Source organism: Bubalus kerabau, chromosome 1, assembly GCF_029407905.1.
Source record: "Bubalus kerabau isolate K-KA32 ecotype Philippines breed swamp buffalo chromosome 1, PCC_UOA_SB_1v2, whole genome shotgun sequence".
Classification (NCBI taxonomy): Eukaryota; Metazoa; Chordata; class Mammalia; order Artiodactyla; family Bovidae; genus Bubalus; species Bubalus kerabau.
In genome coordinates, this window is record NC_073624.1 from 264,038,320 (window position 1) to 264,063,540 (window position 25,221).

General features: G+C 37.2%; 1 protein-coding gene across 8 annotated transcripts in view; it reads right to left on the minus strand.

Moving 5' to 3' along the window:
• The window catches only part of MCTP1 (multiple C2 and transmembrane domain containing 1), a 559,844-nt gene that overhangs the window by 360,108 nt on the left and 174,515 nt on the right, over positions 1-25,221 (minus strand). Inside the window, exon 1 of one of the 8 annotated variants that reach the window (XM_055565027.1) lies at positions 8,403-8,609. The exons of the other annotated variants lie outside the window; for them this stretch is intronic. Coding sequence (XP_055421002.1) covers positions 8,403-8,459 — 57 coding nt within the window. The 5' untranslated portion in view covers positions 8,460-8,609. Of the gene's footprint in view, positions 1-8,402; positions 8,610-25,221 lie in introns of those variants that run through there. 8 annotated transcript variants of the gene reach the window in all.

A 25,221-nucleotide genomic window follows, 5' to 3' on the forward strand; every position in this document is an offset into this window, starting at 1 on the left:
TACAGGAAAATTTTCTATTTTTTACTCCCTTGGAAAGGTTGAACAATAACCACCTTAATACTGTCTCTTGAAAGTCATATGACCTAAGAAGTCATATTCCCTGTTGATATTAGTGACTTCCTGGTAGTAATCTGGATATCTTTGGAACTGCAATATCCTTTTCAAAAACTCTTGAATGTTAATATTCTGTGCTATTTGTCAATGATTTAAAACAGATAATAAGGCTAGAGTCTTCTTATGTCTGGTGTATTAATGATTCCTTATAGCTATTTACACATTTAGAGTACACATTTACCATGAGATAGTCACTAATTAATTCATCATTCATTAACTATCTAACTGATTAACCTCATTGTGTGTGTGTGTGTGTGTGTGTGTGTTGTCTCTCTATCGATAGCATAAACATTTCTCAAACTCCAGGCATGGGCTTAGCCAAAGCTTTCTAGACAGTGTGGCCAGATAAACTTGGAAGTAATTGTTTCAGAATTGATTTCAATATTCATAGCAACCACTGAATTGATAAGAAAAAAAACAAGTCAAGAATTCTGTCTTAAAAAATGTTCCTAGTCTTTGGAAAATGTGAGCAAGGCTACAAGGTGAATCCTTCATTGGAAGAACGTTGAAACCGAGGGCCAGACTCTGTGATGTAAAAGGCAGTCCACTGTTGAGCAGGGTAACCCTCGCCACTGACTGCTGACACGGAACATTCTATTTGTAAGCAAGATGGTTCTTGAGAAAACAGTGAGCCACAGGACTCAAATGAAATTCAAATAACACCAGACACCTGGACACAAAAAATTAGAACATCTTTGAATAGTGAACATGCGCTATGGTGTTTAAGACCAGGGAAAAGAATATTTATCCAATAATTTCTTGCTGATTGGGATTTTTTTCTTTTTTTTTTAATGTTTTGTTTTTAATGACTGCTTTGGGTCAAGGATAAATGTGTAATTTTTGCAATAGAGTTGCTCCTATTGTCTAAAACTTGTATATATTTTATTTTTGAACAGATGCTTTTACAGGAATGTTTTCTCTGTGTTTTCCCCACTGGAAAACTTGAAACAATAATGACCTTAATACCTTTTCTCAAAATCTGCAGCATTTCCTAACCCAAGCCCTTAGTCACCATTCTCATTTTGGAAACAATCCTTTAAAATTGACTGATTATGCCAAACAAACCTGGATTACCAGACCTCTTATTTGAGCTCTCTAATGAAATTTTGTGGAAAAACCAAGTTTCAGTTCTAAGACTGAAAGAAGTCTATATTTTAAAATTATTTTAAAAAATACCTTTCTTTCCTTTGAAATGCTGCTTCAATTGTTTCTTCTGAAATTTTTATTGCCTTCCACAATAAATTTTAAAATAGTCAAATTCTGACAATTCCCATTAATTTGGCTGTTCACATTTATTTTGACCTTTTAATTTTATTATTTCTCTCTATGCACATGTATAACACTTGTCAATTATGTATGTATATATCTGTATCAATTTAGCTTTTGAATTAAGGAAGTAAACCAACTATGGTTCCATAGTGTAATTAAAGAATCTCTAACATGATGCAGTGGGAAAAGCTTGTGGCAAGAAATGATTTCTAGATATGTCAGTTTTATATTGAAAACCATCAGATGATGAAGTATGAGATGAACTGAACTAAATGCTTTTACATTTCACATTTCATTCCCTTGCACTCACAAGTTCAGTAATAGGCTGATCCCAATTCAGTCTAGGTACGTGAGTCATGACTTGGAGCAGATGTGGATGTGCCCGTTCATTCCCACTGTTATTCATTCATCCATCCATCCATCCAGCTGGCCAGCCAACTTGCTAGGCATCCTTCCTGAAGGTTCATAGTGTGCTAAGCACTGTGTGAGCACTGAGGGTACAAAACATCCTGAAGCAAGTTCTTGTCTTTGAGACTTAAGGAAACACAAGCGTTTGAAAATTACCCAAGAGAATGTAAAGTGATAGAGCCATTACGGAAGACAGTATGGAGAGTCCTTTACAAACTAGGAATAAAACTACCATACAACCCAGAAATCCCACTACTAGGCATGTACCCTGAGGAAACCAAAATTGAAAAAGACACAGGTACCCTAATGTTCACTGCAGCACTATTTGCAATAGCTAGGACATGGAAGCAACCTGGATGCCCATCGACAGATGAATGGATAAAGAAGCTGCGGTACATACAGAAAATGGACTATTACTCAGCCATAAAATGGAACACATATGAGGCAGTTCTCATGAGGTGGATGAACTAGAACCTATCATACAGATGAAGAAAGTCAGAAAGAGAAACACAAAAGCATATATTAAAGTATATATATGGAATCTAGAAATATGGTACTGACGAACCTATTTGCAGGGAAGCAATGGAGACACAGACATAGAGAACAGTCTTATGGACACGGGGTTGGGAGAGGAAAGGGTGGGATGAACACAAAGAGTAGCATGGAAACATATACACTACCATATGTAAAACAGATGCCAGTGGGAATTTGCTGTATGACTCAGGGAACCCAAACCAGGGCTCTGTTGCAACCTAGATGGGTGGGAAGGGCCCGGAGGTGGGAAGGAGGTTCAAGAGGGAGGGGCCACCTGTGTACCTATGACTGATTCACAGTGATGTATGGCAGAAACCAATGCAATATTGTAAAGTTATTATCCTTCAATTAAAAATAAGTTTTTTAAAAAAGAAAATTACCCAAGAATTTCAAGCATAATTTGTGGAATCTTTGGAGAAGGCAGATCAAAATGGATGTAGTCACATAATGGACCTAAAATCCTTCTACTATTCACTCAATATGCTCCTTCCCACAAATGACTTTTATCAGGAATTCTTAGAGTTGACAAAGAAAAGGGGACATGACATTAATTCTCCCTTAAAACACACAAATTTCCAGAAGCTTTCCTAGGACTGCTGACAATGTGTGCATTGAAAGTTGTTTCTCTCTCAAAAATATGAAATCTTTTCACAGCACCCAAGACTAGATTCCCTAGAAGGACTGGTTATGTCTGTTCATTCCCAATGCATTTTGCATTATTACTGGCCTCATTCTCTATGAATTCCCAAATAACTTCAGTTTATTTCTGATTCATAAAGGCCTGGGTTTCACCACAAGTGAGAATGCTGGAGTCATCAAAATAATTAAATGTCGTAACATTTAAAAGATTTCTTTTCCTTTCTGTAGTACTTTATAGCAGTCACTTCATATTACTGGGATCAAGCTAATCTAACTGGAGGCAGCACAGAACATAAAGAATCTTGGCTCTGAAGCCTGACTGCCTAGGTTCAACTCTGATCATTATAATACCATTTGGGTGATTGTTGGGATAAGTCACCTAATTTATATTTCAGTTTCTTCACCTGTGAAAGGGAACAATAATAATAGTGCCCAAATCCCATAAGGTACTTTTAAGAAATAAATTAAGACAGTTCATTAAAATATATTATAGAGACTGACTGACTTGTTAGCCATTATTGCTATTTTCATCTTAGAAACACTTGTGGAGAGCAGAATTTGAAATTTGTTTTGTTACATTTGGGTATGCAGTAAATTGCCATGAAGGAATATTACTAATCCATCCCACTAGTGAAATGACTCAAGTAAAGGGAGACAAAGTGACTAATTTGAGTACCTCAATGAATTAAGATGGAATTAAAACCCAATAAATCATCTCTGAAGCTTTTCTACTTGGGTATCTCTCAAGGGGGTATTCATTAGCAACCTTGGCACATACAGTCTTCCCTGGTAGCACAGCTGGTAAAGAATCCACCTGTAATGCAGGAGACCCTGGTTCAATTCCTGGGTCAAGAAGATCCCCTGGAGAATGGATAGACTACCCACTCTAGTAATCATGGGTTTCCCTGATAGCTCAGATGGTAAAGAATCTGCCTGCAGTGTGGGAGACCTGGATTTGATCCCTGGGTTGGAAAGACCCCCTGAAAGAGGACATGGAAACCCACTCCAGAATTCTTACCTGGAGAATCCCCAAGGACAGAGGAGCCTGGGAATCTCCACTGGGTCACAAAGAATCAGACATGACCGAGCAACTAAGCCCAGCACTTGGTACTTAACGACACTGGTACCTCTATGGACTCTGGGATTGACCTGAAAGTGCTTCACCCACCTTGATGTTCATAGGGTGAGTAACCAGTATTTACAAAGTACCTATAGGGTGTGTGGGACTGTCATCTAGCATGGACATGTGTTGTCAACTTTGTAGATAAGAAAACAAAATCAAAAGAAGACAAGGGCTTCCTTGTCAGTTCCAAAACCACAGGAGGTATCAAGGGTACAAAAAAATACTGCTTCTCCCACTACCCACCCTACAGCCCAGAGCTCTGTCCCTCAGATCACACACAATCTCACCACCCTTATGTTTAGTGAAGTTTTCAAACTATTCATTTCATCAGTTCAGTTCAGTTGCTCAGTTGTGTCCGACTCTTTGTGACCCCATGGATTGCAACACGCCAGGCCTCCCTGTCCATCACCAACTCCTTGGAGTTCACTCAAACTCATGTCCATTGAGTCGGTGATGCCACGCAACCATCTCATCCTCTGTCGTCCCCTTCTCCTCCTGCCTTCAATCTTTTCCAGCATCAAGGTCTTTTCAAATCAGTTTTCCTTTATCTCCTACCAGTTATAGATTTATGCAGTTCTTGGAATCAAGGTACACTTGAATTTTATTACAAAGCAGACCTAGGATCTGTTCATAAGATTGCATGATGTTAAATTCCACTTATTTATTGAAGGTATAAATTAGAACACAGGAAATGAAGATTATAGTATATACTTTTCACGAGAGGCACATTTTTTATTAAAGGAAATGGTTACCCTATTTTGAATTCTTAGGAATTAGATATAAACCTTATTAATACCACCAACACAAGAAACCTTTTAATTAACCTGTCTTCTAATTTTAGTGTTAAGAGGCTTTAAAAATTTTTTTCTTTATGACTCTAATTTGTTCATTAGCATCATAGGATATATGTCATTAACTTTTATAATTATGAAAAGTCATTGTTCTCCCATCTCATCTCTCTGAAAAATAGTGTTCCATAAATGTAAAAGAGCCAGATCAATTCTAACAGAAATGAATGGAAGTTAATTTGTTCTTTTTAATTTTCCTAATCTCTTTTTAAGGGTAACCTTTGGAAGAATCTCTTTTTTACTAGCCACTTTCAACAAGCATCAGAACAATCTACCATACTATCTGCAGTTTTAAAAGCTACAAAATCAAGCCCCCATTCATTTCACATGTTTACTTTTATGATTCAACTCTCCAGAGAAGAGCCTGGACACTTTTACTGTGGCAATCGCTAAGAGATCACAAGAGTCAGATGCTGTAGTTTGATTTTCACTCCACAAATTTGTGCTCCGTTAAACTAGAGCCAACGAGAATTCTCAGCCCACAAAACTTGTAGACAGGGCAATATGTTTTCTGTGAAACACTCTGCAAGGATATAGTTTCCTATAAGGATGTGCACCAATGCTGCAAATAGTATTTATCTTTATAAAAACCCAGAAACACTCTTAACAGCAGGAAACAGCTAATCTTGTGATCAATTTCTAGCTAACTGAGGAGATAAAAAGATCCAGGTTTAGGTACTAGTTGAGCGAAGTTAGGCACTTTCCTTAAGCATTCTGGACCTAATTCCCTTCTTCCTGAAGTAAGAAGATAAACACATCTAAGTTCACCTTCAAATATCTATATAATTCTGTATATCTTATTCGGTGATAGTGATATTTACAAGCTCTGTCGAGTTCACAAGTGCTTTCTCACAAAGTCTCATGTGATTTTCAGAAGTAGATGTGACCCTCATAACAGATTTTCAGAAGTAGGAAGGAGAGCGACCACTATTTATTTTTCCCAGTGAATGTGCTCCTTTTGCTATCCAGTAGGATTCACTAGAGACTCTAAGATGTAAAGCATAACCCAGAAAGATTTAGTTTTCAGGAGTCAGAAAAAGTACTCTATAAAATAATTTCTTCCTACTCTGTAGTTTCTCACCCTGAACCCTTCAGACAAAGCTTTACTTATAAAGAAAAATATTTAAAATTTTATGTTATGTGCTTCTGCTAATGTAGCCCCTAACTGGGTGTTGATTTTAGATTAAAGATAAGATGTAATTGCCACTTGGTAAGTATCTTTTGAGTGAGGATGAGTTTTCTTTAGCTATTTGAAATTTTCCAACGGCACTGAGGCTTAGGTAAAATTAGGTTTTTATTTTTATTTTTGGAGCTTACCTTTGCATACTATTTTCATATAAGCTAGAAATTCACAAGTAAAATAGTTTACAAAATAAGAGAAAAAGGAGACCCTCACTTCTGAAAATAAATGGTCTGAATCCAGAGTGGAATTCTGAGTATCTCTGATATCTTGTCAGTGCTTTTCCTTCAAGAAGACACAAAAACAATTCCACAGAAACATATATAAAACATTATAGTTAAAATTATACAACAGATGTGATACTACCTCTTTGCAATAATTCTGTAAGGTAGATAAATTTGTCCCAACCATGCTCCCAATTATTTTTTGTCTCAAAGGTCAAGGAATTTCCTAAATAATTGAAATCTAAAAGACTTATTTTTGCCATTAAATCTAACCTCTTTCTGACCTCGCTCCACACCAGAACCATTACGAGAGGTGAGAAATAGAGACGGTACCCTGTTTGGTCTATTCACTTTCCTCCTGTCTCTCTGCCCATTACCCACACTCCTCTTGGATGTGCAAAGGAGCAGGAAAACAGCCAAAGGATGAGGGAAACAGAGAGGAAGGAGGAGAAGCAATCTAATCAGGTAATTACCAGTTGGCTGTACAGTGTCATTAAAATTAAGTCTACATTTGTAACAGAGCATATTATCAAAACTTGAGTTTTACAGCATTTCATCAGCCTGAGTTTTCATTCACAATAACAGTTTGGATGGGCATTATAATCCAGATTTAAGAATCAGAAACAGTGTCAATTGTAATAAGATACGCTTTTGTCTTGATGTAGATTATTACATTCTATCGCTTTATTGACATTTCCTAATTCACATATAGCATAAGGAAACAGTCTCAAGGAGAATACTTAACAGAACAGCTCCACCCTTGTCCAGGCATAAAAGCAGAGTTTTCTATATATCAAACATCAGGCTGTTCTATTTATAACCTCTTGCGTTCTCATATTTTGGGATATGTGCCTTTTCACTATGCAAGGTCTCCAAGAGTCACAGACTGCTAAGTCATTTTCTTTGAAGTTTTCCTTTTCTAATTCAGAATACTGCTTTTAAATAGTTAGAAGCTAAACTAAATTTAATTTCCCCTTCACAGAAGAGGAAAATTTCATGCCTTCACTTCAGCCTTTGCAAAACATGAGTTATTAAATGTATATATCTAATGGAAAATAACCTCCAAGTTGTAGTTAGAGTCTAGCAATTTTGTAGTGGGCATGATTTTGAATAGAAATGAAATAATCTCTAAGCATGACAGTGGGTCAGTTAAGAAGAAAAAGTATTCTAATGCCAACTGTCACTAAAGATAGAAAATCCCTTCATCAACATCTCACAAATTCACAGCTGTAGCTCTCACAATCAAATTAACCTTTTCTACTTCAGAAGAATTCAAATGCCTTAAATATGACTATCCAGAGTGATATGATACCAGATACACCTTAGCTCTGATTTGATACCATTTCTTTAATCAATAAAAAACCAAGACAACATTCCTGTTTTCCATTCCCACCTTCCTCAGCCATCTTCAAGAATTTCAAAAGCAAACCTCTTGTCCACTTCTCTAATCCACAGATTTCTCCATCCATACAATGTATATATGAGTGTCTCCAACAACAGCTCAGGAGACAGACTTATGATAATAAACTCATATACAATTCGAAACAAACGGATGAGAAGTTTAAAAACGATGGCCTTTCACTTAAATAAGAAGTCAAAGCAAGAGACACTACTTTTCAACTTTCTAAAAATCACTAAGACCACTTTTTTTGTAATGGAGAAATACAGTTACTGAGCTATCATTATTTTGAATAAAATCCAAATATAATCATAGGAATTTTATGCATTTACATTTTACCTTTAACCAAGATGACAGGGTAGCAAGAAGAAAAACAATGATTCTGGTACTACTTAATCCTTAAAAACAATACAAAGCTACTACAATGTTTTCACATTTCAGGCACTATATTGATCATTAAAAACTATCATGCAAGCAATATCAATCTATTAAGTATCTCACAAATGGGCTGTATCATAAATTCAAAATTATTTGCACAAGAATCTCCAAGCCACCTTTAAGATCCTGTGAGAAGGCATTTTCTGAGGCATGATCACATACTATAACAGCCACATTAATTCAAGGCTGCCACAATACACTGAATAAATCAAAATATAACACTTACCTTATTATAGATAACTGGCAAATTACAGGCACCTTTCAGCTTGCAGCTATACAGCATAGTTGATTAGAAATAAACAAAACATCTTTCACTCCAGTGACAGAACTGCATCTTCAGACTTGGCTTTCGTTACTGAATCCCAGCAAGAGAGGCTGTACTCCTCTCAGGGCTAGTAGCAGCCTCTTTGCAGAGAACACTTGCTGCTCTGAACAGCAGCGACTTAGAATGAAAGTAAGAGGAACCCGTGATGTTTAAATACCGTTGCTTCACATTCACAGGATATGACTCAACTCTCTCTGAAACCAGTAGGGATAGAGTTTCCCCCTGCAAACTGTTAGATTACATAACAAACATCACATTTGGGGGTCTCAAATGTTTACAAACTAAAATTGAAAATTTTCCCCTGCTAAATCAGACGTGTGTTTTCAAAATCATCAACTTCTTCCCTATGGCACAAACCACAAATGGAAATTTGAATAACAGCATGGCTCAGAGAAAAACGACCCTGCTTACTCTCGGCAATGAATTCATGTAATGTTATTAAATGTGTGTGAACTCGCCAACATCGCTCTGACAGAGATATAAAAAGAGTTTCACTAACATTTCATCAGTGCAAACAGTATAGGATCAAACTCTGACTTTAATATGCAAGAAGTGGCAATTCCACAGAACACAATAGAATCTTCTTCACCAGGTGGAGAATGGAAATAGAGCTTTGTGGCTTGCCGTCGCTGATTCCCACAGAAATCCAGTCCTACGCTGTCCTTACCTTCCACTGCTAGCTCTACCTACCTCTCCAACGCAGAGTCTTCCTCTATCCTGTTCTCAGACATTTCCACAGGAACATGACTAATGGCAGAACTGCTCTAGCAACTGTGGCAATGTTCTCTGCTTCCCCCACCATCCAAGGCGTCTTAACTCTGAGCTGTATTAAATTTGATCACATGTTGAATTATTATACTTGGACATTTCAGTCAATAAATATTATGGACTTAGATCCTTGGAGGAGAGTCTACTCCATAAATTCAACTGCCATTAGCGAGAACAAAAAGATGAAAACATGCATATCAATAATAGCAAGTAGACCAGGACTGTTCAACAGAAAGATAAACTGAGTCACATATGTAATTTTAAACATTTTAATCATATTATAAAAGGGAAAAGTACCATGTAAACTGAATTTGAATAATGTTTATCCTAATATATCTAAAATAATATCATTTCAACCTACAATCAATATAAAATTAATTACAATTTCTGTACTAGCCTTGGGGAGCTAAAGTCTATTTTACATTTATAGTACATTTTAATCTGAGCTAGCTATATTTGCATACACAATGGCTAATACATGGCTAGTGGCTACCATATTGCATAACATAGGTCTAGAATTTGGGGTTCATTCTCAGCCCTCAGGTTGCAGTTCAAATGTTGTCTCTTCAGGGAAGGCTTCCTTTACCACCTTATCTGAAATGACCTTCCCCAGTTACTTTTCATCTCACGTTCTTTATATTTCCTTCATGGTAAATCACAACCTGGAATTGTCTTGTTTATTTACTTATTGATAGTCTGTGGCCCCTAACAAGAATGAAAGAAACCCCAGAGCAGGGAACTTGTTGTAGTCGGTATTTTATTCCCAGACCCTGGCATGGTGACCAGTCCATAGCAGAATTTAATAAACATTGTCTAATAAATGAATAAATAAAATATAGAACCTGCACTGCTGCTGCTGCTAAGTCGCTTCAGTCGTGTCCGACTCTGTGCGACCCCATAGACGGCAGCCCACCAGGCTCCCCCGTCCCTGGGATTCTCCAGGCAAGAACACTGGAGTGGGTTGCCATTTCCTTCTCCAATGCATGAAAGTGAAAAGTGAAAGTAAAGTCGCTCAGTCGTGTCCTAGGGTTGGCAAATAATAGAGTATTAACAAATGTGTTTTAAGACTAGGTACCTATCATGTCATTGATACAATCTATCATTATCACTGAATATTTAGCCAATACATTCAGTAACACTTTCCTGAACCGAAAAACAAGCTCTCTTTCATAGTATTAATGATCCTTAATCTATAATGTGTTTTCTTTTCACATATAATATTAAATAAAAATAATAGACTTGTTTCTTCATTACTCTGGCAAAGATTTGGAGTGATACTTACAAGAATCCTCTGGTCCTATGACATAAATCTGGATACCATTAGTAAGTCTATCTTCTACTCACAAAAATATAAAAAAAACACTATCTATGAGACATTTGTAGTGACAATGACATATTTGCCTGAGCAGCACGCATACCTCCTCCTTCTAGTATCATAATCCTGATTTTTATCTAGCAAACCACCCATTCCGCCCTCCCTCTCAATCCGTGTGGTTTATACTATGCTGACCCAGCCCCACAAGTGGGCACGTGACGCAGGCTTGACTGAAGGGTATAAATTATCCACAGAACTACAGTGACAGGGTCAAGAATGGACACAGGACCCAAGCTGCTGAAGCAAGAGCCAGCCCCTGCACTTCTGCTGATATTGACAGAGAGGCTATAAAGTCAATAGAAGCTAAGTGTGGAACTGCTGGTTGACACCAAGTAAGGTTGTCTGAAAATGAGGCCACCCAAGAAAAATAACAAAGATGAGAAAAGAAAATTCTGGACAATGTTACTGTAGTTCCTGATCTTGTCATTCATTAAATCACATTTGCCCTTTGTGGTAATGATGGATGTACTAGAATATTCACTGCAGAATTTTTTGTAGTAGTAAAAAACCAGAAACTTTGCAATAGGCCATGAAGAGCTGAAGTGTTAAATAATGGGTTAACTATACTAAGGCACATTATGTAGCTAATTTTTTTTTTTTAATGCTATCTCAATGCAATGATGCTAAAGCTGAAACTCCAGTACTTTGGTCACCTCATGCAAAGAGTTGACTCATTGGAAAAGACTCTGATGCTGAGAGGGATTGGGGGCAGGAGGAGAAGGGGACGCCAGAGGATGAGATGGCTGGATGGCATCACTGACTCGATGGACATGAATTTGAGTGAACTCCGGGAGTTGGTGATGGGCAGGGAGGCCTGGCGTGCTGCAATTCATGGGGTCGCAAAGAGTTGGACACAACTGAGTGACTGAACTGAACTGAGATGCACTGACATGCGAAGTCCCTAAAAGACATTCAATGGAAATAACCTATTTCAGAAAAATACATTATCCTAGTTATGGGCACATAAATTTTTACATATAAAGTCACAGAAAAGGACCAGGATGACTGCACACCAACTGTGGACAAATGGTTATGTCTAGGAAAAGAGATTTGAAAGAAGAGAGTGACAGGGAGGACAAGGAGAAAGCCAGTCATTTCACTTTGTTTATTACCTATTGCATGAAACTCATAAAATGAAAGTGAATTTGTATACCCCTTAGGTAAACTGAAGAGAACATGCTACTCTTTAAAATGAAATGTTTGATATTTTATATTTCTCTACTCTACTACATTATTCTTACTCTAAATGGACTACTCTTACTTATTTTTTTTTTTAAAGCAAAGTAACAGAAATGAGAGTGCTTTTCTCTACCACTCTCTTCATTCTTCATCAGTCCAAACTTATGCATCATCTAATTTTTCAGTGTGGCTAGAAGATATGTCAAGAGAGAGACAAAGAGAGGGCAGAGAGAGACAGGAACCCACAGCAAGCTACAAGAGGCCCTCCCGTGCACCTTCTAAGATCAGCTAAGGTCTTTGATTTTTTTTTTTTCTCTTGGCCTCCTGAAAGTTCTTTTATTGACTTCATAAAAATATAGCTTCAATTTATTCAACTGTCAACATATTGACAGCCAAATATTCATAATAATATGCCTTACATTAATTTAGTTAGTCTTGGATCACTGTAAATAAACTGGCCTATTATTTGCTCAGTGAAAGGCTCCTGGTCTCTGAATTGGGCAGAATTGCTTTCCTTACTGGGGCTTCTCTGGTGGCTGAAATGGTAAAGAATCTGGCTGCAATGTGGAAGACCTGGGTTTGACCCCTGGGTTGGGAAGATCCCCTGAGAAGGGAAACGGCTACCCACTCCAGTACAAAATCTAAACCTTGGTTGGTTGGTTGGTTTTTTCTGGCTTGATCAAGTCCTCAAAAATCTTCACATTATCTTAGGTCCCACTCATGCTTTTGTATTCCCCGGGGTTTCCACAGTATTCCTTCCTTAAAAATCACACAGCTAATGGTACTCAGTCTGAGACAGGAGTCAGGCCCTTTTCAAGTTTAGTAAAGCTAACCAGGATTGGAATTTACATAGGGCTGACACACTGGTGCGTTTGCCAGGCAGCGAGTACACTGCTCTATTTTATTCTCAAAGCCTACTTATCCTGATACCTTAAACCTCCTACAGAGTCTGTTGACTCTCTTGAAAACCCTAACATAATGCAAAATTTGCTTCAGATTTCCTGGAAGAAATAAAACATTTCAGATACAATTAAAGCCACCATACGCTCCTGCCTACACCATTTCCTCCTTAGGTAAACACTCTATAGGATTATCTTTTATCATTCCCATGCATCTTTTCTATATTTCCATTAAATATGTGTTTATCCATAAATAAGATACTTGTTTGCATGTTTTTTAAGCTTCATAAAATTGTAGCATGACATGCAGATGCTTTAATTTTTAGTTTTATTTTTTTGCTTAGCATTATCTTGAAGTTTTATGTATTGATAGTTCTATATAGTGTAATCTTTTTAATTGCTCTATAGCATTCCAATTCATACAACCATTCTCCTATTGGTAGATTTAGGTTATCTCTAATTTATTGCTACTATTTTCCTTAATTTTTAAAATGATTTCATGTGGGATCTTAGTTCCTCAACCAGAGGTCATTACTTGCAGCCCCTGCATTGGAGGCACAGAGTCCCAACCAATGGTCCCAACTGTAGGGACCAAGGAAGTCCCTATTGCTACTATTAAGCTACTCTAATTCTTGTACATGTGCAAGAACTTCTCTAGAGGTGGACAGGATTGTAATAAGAGGGGACAGAATTGTAGAGTCATTGGATATGCACAGCTGCACCTTTACTGGAAACTGTCAAACTGGATCCCAACATAATTACACAATTCACAATTCAGCCAGCAGTGTACAAGAGTCTTTCTTACTCTAGATTCCTACTATCTCACAGTACTGATATTCCAGACTCTGACATTTTTGTCATTTCTGAAGGGTATAGAATCTCAGGGTTTTAATTTTGGTTTCCCTAATTACTGCTGAAGTTGAGCATCTGATCTAATTATTATTGGCCTCTTCCCTAATAGGTTGTTTTTCTTTTACTTACTGGGCGGTCTTCATATACTACAGTTCAACTCTTTTGTCAATTATATGAACTACAGAAATCACTTTTCAGAGTGTAGCTTGTTTTAACATTGTTTATAATACTTTTTGTGGTTTATTATTTTTAAATTTTATGCTTTTTTAATTTAAAACGTTATTTTTTGAGTTACTTATCTATATTTCTTGAGCCAAAAGAATGGTGAAAATTCAGCCATTCTTCCTGAAGCATTCCCAACAATAATGTCAGAATGCACATCTAAAAGGGATCTGAGAATAACTCCTATTTCCAATGAGTTCAGTTCATCAATTTCTGAGTATCTGCTATGTGCCCGCACTGTGTTAGAGAGAACACACTTGAAGCAGTCTTTGAGAGAGAACACACTTGAAGTAATCCTTATAATCAAGAAATAGGAAGTCTAATTGAGGAAAAAAACTTACAAGTAGATGATGATGATGAAACGGAGAAATAACCATGTGCTAGAGATGGTGGTAATTCATTATTTAATTTAGGAGTTTAATTAAGATGGAGTAACTTATTATAAGAGATCTATACAAGATGCTATGAAGCAGAGAGAAGAGAATATGTTATTACCTTGCACCCTAAGGATTATTCAAAATACCAAGTAGTTAAATTTGTAGTAGTACAGACCTGTGAGATATAGAAAGATCTACAACTGACATTTCTCTTTTCTCAAGCAAATCTATTTTTCCAAATAGATCACTCATAAATTAATCCTATTTAGAAGATTAATAGGAATTAAGGGGCAGGTTATTCATTGGAAAAAGAAATATGCTTCCTTGGGAAAGCTAATTTCTTTCACAATCAATAATCCAATTATATAATGACATTTTCCTGAATTCATCAGAGACAGTTACCAAAAAGCCTACAATTCTTAAGAATCATAACAAATGGCAAAGCTTCCTATATCTGATTGTTAATAATTTATAATATTGAAGCTAAAAATAATCTTATTTCTTAAAGAAATTCCATCTTAAATACATCTGTAAACCAAGCATCCGTATTTATCACTTTTGTAAATACAATTTTGCTATTATTCTTCTTTCAATGCACATAATATCTAGAGCATTTCAAAAAGTTTAGAATATGAGAGTAGTTAATTTCTTCACCCAGGAGGAAGAAAGGACTCTTGATCTAGAAACAGAGAAGGGGGGCAGGCAGTGTCACCTATTTCCTGGGGAGAGATTCAGGATATCCACTTTCTTGAAGCTATGAGCTTTACACTTGAGTCTTCTATCACTGTAACCTCTAGGACTTACAAACTCAAACGTGTTTGCAATTAGCTATTTGGGGGGCTGACATTAAAATGAATCTGGAAATGAGAAAATAAGACTACCATTTGAGAATAAACCTTTGAAATAAAAATACAGAAGGTCAGAGCACAGAAATAAGAAAGGCAAGTTTAACTGTCAGAACGATACGAATTCAAATGCTTCGAGGCATGCACATTACCAGTAGGGAATGCGAGTCAATGTCATGGCCCTGGTAGGGACCTGGCAGACAGGACTGAAAGGCAGCACCAAAGCCTCACCTACAGGGGACGGTTTCTACTCGGCTCCAGAGAATTGACCTCACGTGGGAAGGGTCCAGGAAAGATAGAGGAAGGGTCAAGGAAGGATAGATCTCTGGACTTTTCAAATATTTTTTCCAATTTTTTAAGTTACGTGAATACTCCTGAATTTTAAATCTTCACCTTTATATAGTACGAGACAAACTAAAGCTTTCAAAGGCCATATGTGCCCATTGATGTGCCAGTCTCAGATTCTCAGATATGACCATGCTCTAAACTGATTCTGCCCACAGGAGGACAGTCTAGACCATGAAACAGGTACAAAGCAACCTCAGAAGCAAGCATAGTCCATGATCACTCAAATGCTGGGATAGGGTGCTCTGGGCTAGTGGCATGACCCTTTTTATTATAAATCTGCCTTTAATTCCATTAAACCTATGAGTCTGAGAACCAGCTGTCTTCTGACTCCATGTGCTACTTTCCATTATGTTACTTTCTGATTAGAATTTGGTATCCTGTTTACATGACTTCAGGGAGAACTTGCTGGAAAGTTGAGGGACCTGAGGATCTACACAGGAGCTATGTCTCCCAATATAAAAGTTAGTAAGTTGGCAGCCTGGTTAGAGAGGTGGCTGTCTCCAGGCACAAAAAGCACTTGGGTGGGAACACGAGCCACCACACCCCAGCGGTTTCACTTCTCATTGTAAAGGGAAACATTGGCGTTCTGGTTCTGTACATCAATCATATGAGCTTTGTTAATAGAAGCCCAGCTCTAGGGGACAGACGGGCTCCAGAACTGCTGACAGCTCTGGTTTCTGGGCCCATAAAGTCTTGGGCCAGACCACGGAGAGCGACAAATACCCTAACACAAGTCCACCCTGCAAGGCCTCATGGGAGCTTAAGTAATTTATCTTACAACCACCCTTATCCTCACTCTGCCCCCATCGCCACACCTTTCAGAGAATCCCTCTCTGGTCCTATGAATGTCCAGAAATGACCTAGGAGTGTGAAGTAGAGAATCAAAGAGAAAAAACCCAAGAACACAGACAGAATATGCACAGAAAGATAACACTTATTTGTAATCATCGGTGCTAGGAAACAGATATTGCACTATGTGCTTGCTAAAGACCATCCCGTTTAATTCTCAGAAACTCTGAGAAGCTAATACTATCTTCAGGAATTATTTTACAGTGGAGGAAACAGAGGCTTAATGAAGTTAAGCAACCTGACCACATTTACACAGGTAACAAGTAGAGGAGCTGGGATTAGAATCCACATCCTTAAACACTGCACTCTGTTGCCTGTATACTTAATTTCACTTCATTGTTTTTAACACTGAACATGCACTATGTACTTAGATGCTGGGCACCGTTCTAAGCACTTTACCAATACTAACTAATTTCTTTCTGAAGATAACAGTGTGAAGTGGGCACCAAAATACTCCTGTTCTGATATGGACACTGAGGCAAAGAGAAGTTAAGTAACCTGCCCAAGATTATCCAGCTAGTAGGTGGCTGAACCAGGATTCAAACACAGGCAGTCTCGCTCCAGAGTCCATGCTTTCAGTCTTGTGGTACTTTTACAATGTTCCCTTGGAAGAAACGATGAAGATTTCAATTTCAAATGTTAATTTCTATACTACTGCAAGTGCAATTTTTCAGAAGGATAGGTATAAAAACAAGGTCAAAAAAATGTATGCCGTATCATTTCTCTTTATTATATACCAATTAGAAAAACTGTAATTCTTCTATATCTGAAAATTATGAAGCAAGTAACCACCATAAAATACTAGAGGCCTAGATACAATTATTTTTAGGAGACATATCCAAGGAAGGTGACAAATTAAATTCTACACTTCCCCCCCCCACTATGCAGAAGAAATTAACGGAATACTTTTTATTTCTGCATTTATAAGTCCTGGGAAGTCAAGATAGGAATACCTTTGAGAAATCGTAGATGAGCAAATATTCCAGAGTTTAATTTAAAGGTCATTTTTTTTCTTAGATATTGAACACGCTTAATTTCAGAATAAAAGTGCATTGAACATAAGGAAATTGATGTGGCTACATCCTACTTGAAACCAAACTTTCTGTTAAACTTAAAATGGAACTTTCAAATTCATAAATTGCCGACTTTTATTAAAAATAATACTTCGGAATTGATTTGATAAAAATAACACCTTCTGACTCATGCAGTAAATGTGAAGGAAACTCTTTTATTTAAGTAGTGAGAAAAGGCCTTCATTGGTTCCTATACCACTAAAACAGTCCAATTTAGACCCTCTTAACAGAGTCTAAAATGTTAATCCTGAATTCAGAAGATCTGCTTAAGTGTGAGATCTGTTTCATTCCCTTATGGTCTTTACTGTTTGACTAAGTTAATAAACTCGTTCCAGAACCTGTCATCTTGAGAGACATAGCATTCTTCTGAACTGGCACTCAACAAAAAGAAACAGTACTACAAAGCTTTCTTTATTTTAGTTCTCTATTCTCTGCAACACTCCAACCATCTTAACTTACACAATTCATGTAGTCTGGTCATCAAAGCATAGCTTACTCCCCTAACATTACTGCTTGCCTAGGTTTATGCCTCAGAATTCTCAACACACCCCACACTCAGGCCCCTCACCTGGGCCCCTTCGTATTTCTCTTTCATTCTGTTTCTACTGCCATTCTTCCTTGCACTGTCTCCATTTCATAAAACAATTTTAGGAATTTCAAGGTAATTTTTGAGGCAAGATTCCATGGTTGTTCAAAGAGCAGGTTTTAAAAATCTGAGTACTCTATCAGGGCAGCACCAGGGAATTCCCCAGCCTCCACAGCTAGCCACCCAGGAACCCAGCCCTTCCCACTAGCAAGTCAGAACCAGCCCAGGACAATCCACTCCAGGGCTTCAGAGCCAGATGCACTGGATCTGGCCCCACTTACCATCAGGTAAGCAGCCACTGCATGCAGCAGCTTTCACAGCCAACCAGGCTGAGGGCCAGCCCTGCCTGCTTGCACACCAACAGCAGTCAGCCCTGACACAACAGAAGGGCCCATGCAGCCTATATAGGCAGTACCCCCAACACATATAGATCTGGTGAGAAAGGGGAATGTGCAACCAGACTACATCTCCTACATAAGGCCACTTCTCCAGGATCAGGAAATATAAATGACCTATTTAATACATAGAGACATGTCAGAGGATAAACCAGAGAAGCAATGAAAATGATGACAGAGGAATATGTTCCAAAGGAAGTACCAAGACAAAACCTCAGGGGGAAAAAAAAAACCAAGGTGGAGATAAGCCACTTATTTCATGAAGAGTTCCATGTAATAATAATAGAGATTCTCAATAAACTGGAAGATATGAGAAGTTTAACATAAGGTTAAAAAGTATAAAGAAGGTCTGAACAGATGAGGAATACAATAACAAATGAAAAATACACTACAAGGAATCAACAGTAGGTTAGATGATAGAAAGCAATGGATCAGTAATTGGAAGACCAGGTAGAGAAAATTACCCAAGTTAAATACAAGCACAAGGCAAAGGAGAAAAGGAAAGATATATCCATCTGAATGAAGAGTTCCAAAGAATAGTAAGGAGAGATAAGAAAGTCTTCCTCAGTGATCAATGCAAAGAAATAGAGGAAAACAAGAGAATGGGAAAGACTAGAGATCTCTTCAAGAAAATTAGAGATACCAAAGGAATATTTCATGCAAAGATGGGCACAATTAAGAACAGAAATGGTATGGACCTAACAAGCAGAAGTATTAAGAAGAGGTGGCAAGAATACACAGAAGAACTTTAAAGAAAAGATCTTCATGACCCAGATAACCATGATGGTGTGATCACTCACCTAGAGCAAGACATCCTGGAGTGCGAAGTTAAGTTAGCCTTAGGAAGCAACACTATGAACAAAGCTAGTGGAGGTGATGGAATTCAAGTTGAGCTATTTCAAATTCTAAAAGATGATGCTGTGAAAGTGCTGCACTCAATATGCCAGCAAATTTGGAAAACTCAGCAGTGGCCACAAGACTGGAAAAGGTCAGTTTTCATTCAAATCCCTAAGAAAGACAATGGCAAAGAATGTTCAAACTATCATACAATTGCACTTGTTTCACACGCTAGCAAAGTAATACTCAAAATTCTCCAAGCTAGGCTTCAACAGTACATGAACTGAGAACTTCCAGATGTTCAATCTGGATTTAGAAGAGGCAGAGGAACCAGAGATCAAATTGCCAACATCAGCTGGATCATAGAAAAAGCAAGAGAGTTCCATAAAAATATCTATTTCTGCTTTATTGACTGTGGCAAAGCCTTTGATGGTATGGATCACAACAAACTGAAAAATTCTTCAAGAGATGGGAATACCAGACCACCTGACCTGCCTCCTGAGAAACCTGTATGCAGGTCAAGAAACAACAGTTAGAACCAGACGTGGAACAACAGACTGGTTCCAAATTGGGAAAGGAATAGGTCAAGCCTGTATATTGTTACCCTGCTTTTTAAACTTAGATCCAGAGTACATCATGTGAAAAGCCTAGCTGGATGAAGCACAAGCCAGAATCAAGATTGCTGGGAGAAATATCAATAACCTCAGATATGCAGATGACACCACCCTTATAGTAGAAAGTGAAGAGGAGCTAAAGAGGTTCTTGATGAAAGTGAAAGAGGAGAGTGAAAAAGCTGGCTTAAAACTCAACATTCAAAAAACATAGATCATGGCATCTGGTCCCATCACTTCATGGCAAATAGATGGGGAAACAATGAAAACAGTGAGAGACTTTATTTTGGGGGGGCTCCAAAATCACTGCAGATGGTGACAATCACTGCATGGGGTCCCAAATAAGATGAACCCAAGGAAGTTCACACCAAGAAAACTTACAATATTAATGGCAAAAATTAAAGACAAGGAGAGAATCTTAAAAACTGGAAAAGGAAAGCAACTAGTTACATGCAAGAGAATTTCCATAAGACATTCAGCTGACTTTTTAGCAGGAACTTTCCAGGCCAGAGGAAGTGAGTGTATCAAAGTGATGAAAGGGTAAAAATCTACAACAAAGGATACTCTACCTGGCAAGGTTATCATTCAGACCTGGAGGAGATATAAACAGTTTCACAGACAAGCAAAAGCTGAAAGAGTTCAGCACCAGTAAATTAGATATGCAAGAAATGTTAAGGGGACTTCTCTAAGCAGAAACGATCACAACTAGAAATATAAAAATCACAAAAGGTAAAATATCATTGGTAAAAGCAAATATGCAATACAGGTAGTTGATTAACTGGTTAAAAAACAAAACTAAAATCATCTATATCCACAATTAGTAATTAAGGAATACACAAAACAAAAAGATGTAAAATACGATGTCAAAAACATTAAATATGGGGGTGATGAGTAAAAATACAGGTTGTTGGAATGAGTTTGAACTTAAGAGATCATCAACTTAAAGTAATCATTTATATATAGAGACTGCTATATATGAACTTAATGGTAACCACAGTCTAAAAATCTAGAATAGACACACACATACAAATAGAAAGGAATCCAAATATAACACTGAAGGTAGTTATTAAATCACAAGTGAAGAAAGCAAAAGAACAAAAGAATAAAAACAGAACTACAAAACACCCAGAAAATAATTAATAAATGGCAATAAGTATATAGCCATCAATAAATACTTTAAATGTAAATAGACTAAATGCTCCATTCAGAAGACATAAAGTGGCTGAATGGGTAAAAATCCAAAACCCAAGTATACGCTGCTATACAAGACTCACTTCCAATCTAAAGACACACAGACTGAAAGTGAGGGAATGAAAAAGTGTCTCCCAAGCAAATGGAAATGAAAGGAAATCTGGGATATTAATACCAACATCAGACAAAACAGACTTTAAAACAAACACTGTGACAAAAGACAAAGAAGGACATTACATTATGATCAAGGGATCAATCCAAGAAGAAGATATAACAACTATAAATGTATGTGCAGCCAACACAGAAGCACCTCAATACATAAAGCAAATATTAACAGGTATAAAGGGAGGAACTGACAGTAACACAGTAGTAGGGAACTATAATATCTCATATCAATGGACAGGAAGTCATACATCATCCAGACAGAAAGTCAACAAGGAAACGCTGACCTTAAATAACACATCAAATCATATGGACTTAATAGAAATATATTTACATTTCTTGCAAAGGCAGCAGAATACGCACTCTTTTCAAATGCACATGGAAAATTCTCTAGGATAGGTCACATGCTAGGACATGAAACAAGTCTCAATAAATTTATGAAGACTGAAATCATATTAAGCACCCTTCACAATCACAAAATATGAGACTAGAACAAGAAAAACACTGCAAATAACACAAACAATTGAAGGCTAAACAATATGCTACTAAACAACCAAAGGGTCATTGAATAAATCAAAGAGAAAATAAAAAAATATCTAGAGACAAATGAAAATACAATGGGCCAAAATCTTTGGAATGCAGCAAAAGCAGTTTTAACAGGGAAGTTTACAGTGATATAAACTAACCTCAGGAAAAAAGAAAAAAATATTAAATAAACAATCTAAACTTACACTTAAATAAACTAGAAAAAGAAGAACAAAAGCCAAAGTTAGTAGAAGAAAAGAAATCATAAAGATAAGAGCAGAAATAGAGTAAAAAAATAGAAAAGATCAATGAGTCTAAGAACTGGTTCTTTGGAAAGATAAGCAAAATTGGTAAATCTTAGGCCAAATTCATCCAGATAAAGAGAAATAAAATCAGAAATGAAAGAAGAAAAGTTACAACTAACACCACAGAAACAGAGGAATCATAAGAGATTGCTATGAATGATTACACACCAACAAAATAGAAACCTAGAAGAAATGGATAAATTCCTAGAAATGTACAGTCCCCCAAGACTGAAACAAAAAGAAAGAGGAAATATGAAGAGATTAATTGTCAGTAACAAAAGTGAATCAATTGAATCAGCAATAAAAAGAACTCCCAACAGAAAGAATCCAGGACAGATGGCTTCACAGGTGAGTTCTACCTGTGAAGTTTTTTTGTGAGTGGGTGTGTGTGTTAACACCTAGCCTTCTCAAACTATTGCAAAAATTGAAGAAGAAAGAATACTTCTACAAAGCTAGCATTGCTCTGATTCCAAAAGCAGACAAACACACACACACACAAAGAGCTGGACAAGACAGCTGCCAGCAGTAGGAATATACTTTAATGAAGAAAATTTAATGAAGAACCTGGCAGCATAAGCCTAGCTAAGTTTCTTAATTGCTATGGGGTGGTTACTACTTCAGGCTTCTTGCTTTCTCCTCTTTAATGTGTCTATAGCAGTTTATCTATGTCTGTCTTGCTACTGAAAATTGGCTATAGTGGGGAGTGGGGGGAGTGGGGAAATGTTGGTCAAAGCACACAAAGTTTCACTTATACAAGATAAATAAGTTCTGGGAATCTAGTGTACAGCATAGTAACTATAGTTTCTAATACTATATTGTATATTTGAAATTTGCTTAAAAAGTAAACCTTAAATGTTCTCACCACATGCAAGACAAGTAACTGTATGAGGTGATTGATGTGTTTAATTAGTTTGATTGTGATATCATTTTAAATGTATACATGCATCAAAATATCATATTGTACACCATTGCTGCTGCTGCTGCTAAGTCGCTTCAGTCGTGTCCGACTCTGTGCGACCCCACAGGTGGCAGCCCACCAGGCTCCTCTGTCACTGGGATTCTCCAGGCAAGAACACTGGAGTGGGTTGCCATTTCCTTCTCACCATTAAATACATATAATTTCTATTTGTCAATCACACAGTGATAAAGCTTAAAAAAAGAGGAGAGAGTAGAAAATGGTGGAGCAGACCGCTTGTCTTTTATGTTCACAGTTCCTTAGATTTAAGAGCTGTCCTAAAAGAAATACAGTGAAATAGTCTAACCTTCACCAGGACCTTAAATGACAAATAACTAGTGGGTGTTTAGATTTGAGGGTCTTGGGGAAGGAGAGTATATTTGGCATGTGAAGACGATGTGAGTTGTAGGTGCATGGTAGATTACAGAAGACTGTATTTTCCAAAGAGGCACACACAAAAATCTCCCTTTACACATGCTTTTCTCACAATGTGACTGACACGCCTCCCATCAGCAGGTGATGAGAGATTCCTTGACCTTGAGCAAGACTGTGCCTACAGCAGATGTGATGCCATGTGACTTCTGAGAGTAGGTCATAAAAGCTGGTAAGGGACCATCTGGTTCTCTCCTGGGCTTGCTCTTAGAATCCAGTCACCATACCACAAGAAGGGCAAATACCCCATTCAGATGCCCATATGGAGAAAAACTAGGGCTATAGCTGCAGCTGAGCTTCCTGTCAATGGCCAGCACCAACTTTCTAGATATTGGAATAAACTATCTTGAAAGAAGGTCCTCTAGTCCTCAGTTAAGTGATATGCATGGAGCAGAGACAATCTGATCTTACCACACCCTGCCCAACGTATGCATTGATGAACAAAATATACGGCTGATGCTGTTTTCAGTCTTTAAGCTTTGGGGTAGTGTTATACATAAAACTACAACTGGGGCAGCCTCTTACTGTTTTCCTTGCCTGCTGTCTTCTATTTCTGTTCATCCCACATGAATTTTCTATAAGATAAAGCTGATCAAGTTATACCCCAGAACTTTTATCTTTTCTTCCAATTTGATCTCTATGCCACTAATCCCCTCAAGATCATGAATGGTTTATTTAACTTTATAAAAACATTAAATAATTACCAAGTAAATCAATAAATGAAATGTTTTATTCCTGGAACTTTAATAGACTCTATAAAGGAGTCTTGACTCATAAGGTAAATTATGCAACACTGAATTACCAAATTAAAAATACCGATATCCCTTTAAAAAAACTGAAGGAAAAAATTTAAAGAATTCACTTTTAAATGTTAAAATAGTTTGTACATATAAACTGAGAAACATCCCTGATGCAAATAAATTGAGACTGAGAAGATATAGTGTGAAAAATCACTACACATTTCTTCATAAGCAGATGATACATTATTTTGCCTAAACCTTAATAATCTGATTTTGATAAGTACTGAACTATAAATTCAAACACAGTTCTGCTTTATCATATAAAATATGAAATTATAAGCAATTCTCAACATCTCAAGTATAATATTTGCCTTACCATTTTTAAGAATTTCTAAATTTTTCATTAATACTATATACTATACATATTTTTTCTAAATCTTTCTTTATTCTTTTTGTAATACAACCACACAACCACTCCCAAGTTATTTGTAAAAAAAATATTGGTATTAGCATTTATCTTTTTTTTCCTTTCCCTCTTACTGATTACTTCTTACCAAGCAGACTACTTTTTATTTTATTATTTATGTTAGATTTTTATAACACATTTCCTCCAAGGAGTTCAAGATGTTTGGCATACAGAGGTGCTTTTGTTTCTCTTTATTTGGTTTGATGAACACCTTCCAGGCATTGCAGGAGCCAAGAACACCATCAAAGTCAGGAGGAAAAGACCACAGAGCAAGGGTCAGAATAGCAAGGTCAGAAGTGAAGCGCCCAGCTGGGTTATTTGTAGAGCAGTGAGAACTCAGGGAATTATGAAAATAACTGCATCCAAACCACTCTCTACTTTATAGTGCTACCCTTGGGCAAAGAAGGTGCCCTGATCTCTCATTTTTACTCTGTTCCTGCCAGTCACATACTTGTATCAAGATAACTGATCAGAAAGTAAGCAGTAGCCCTTGCTCTTTGTACATTATGCTGGATTGGGGCTGCCTGAAGCCAATGACCCTATTTGACTTTCCCTATATTTAAACTCAGTGACGAAATTAATTGATATATCACATCGGTAGAGTGGTCGGGGAGTGGTGACAGTGGATTTGCAATAAAGGGAGGCACAGAGTTCTATGGGTTCCTTGCCTGGAAAATTTGACAAGGTCTCCAAGGCAAAGACGGTCACACTTAAAGAAGGGGAACCTC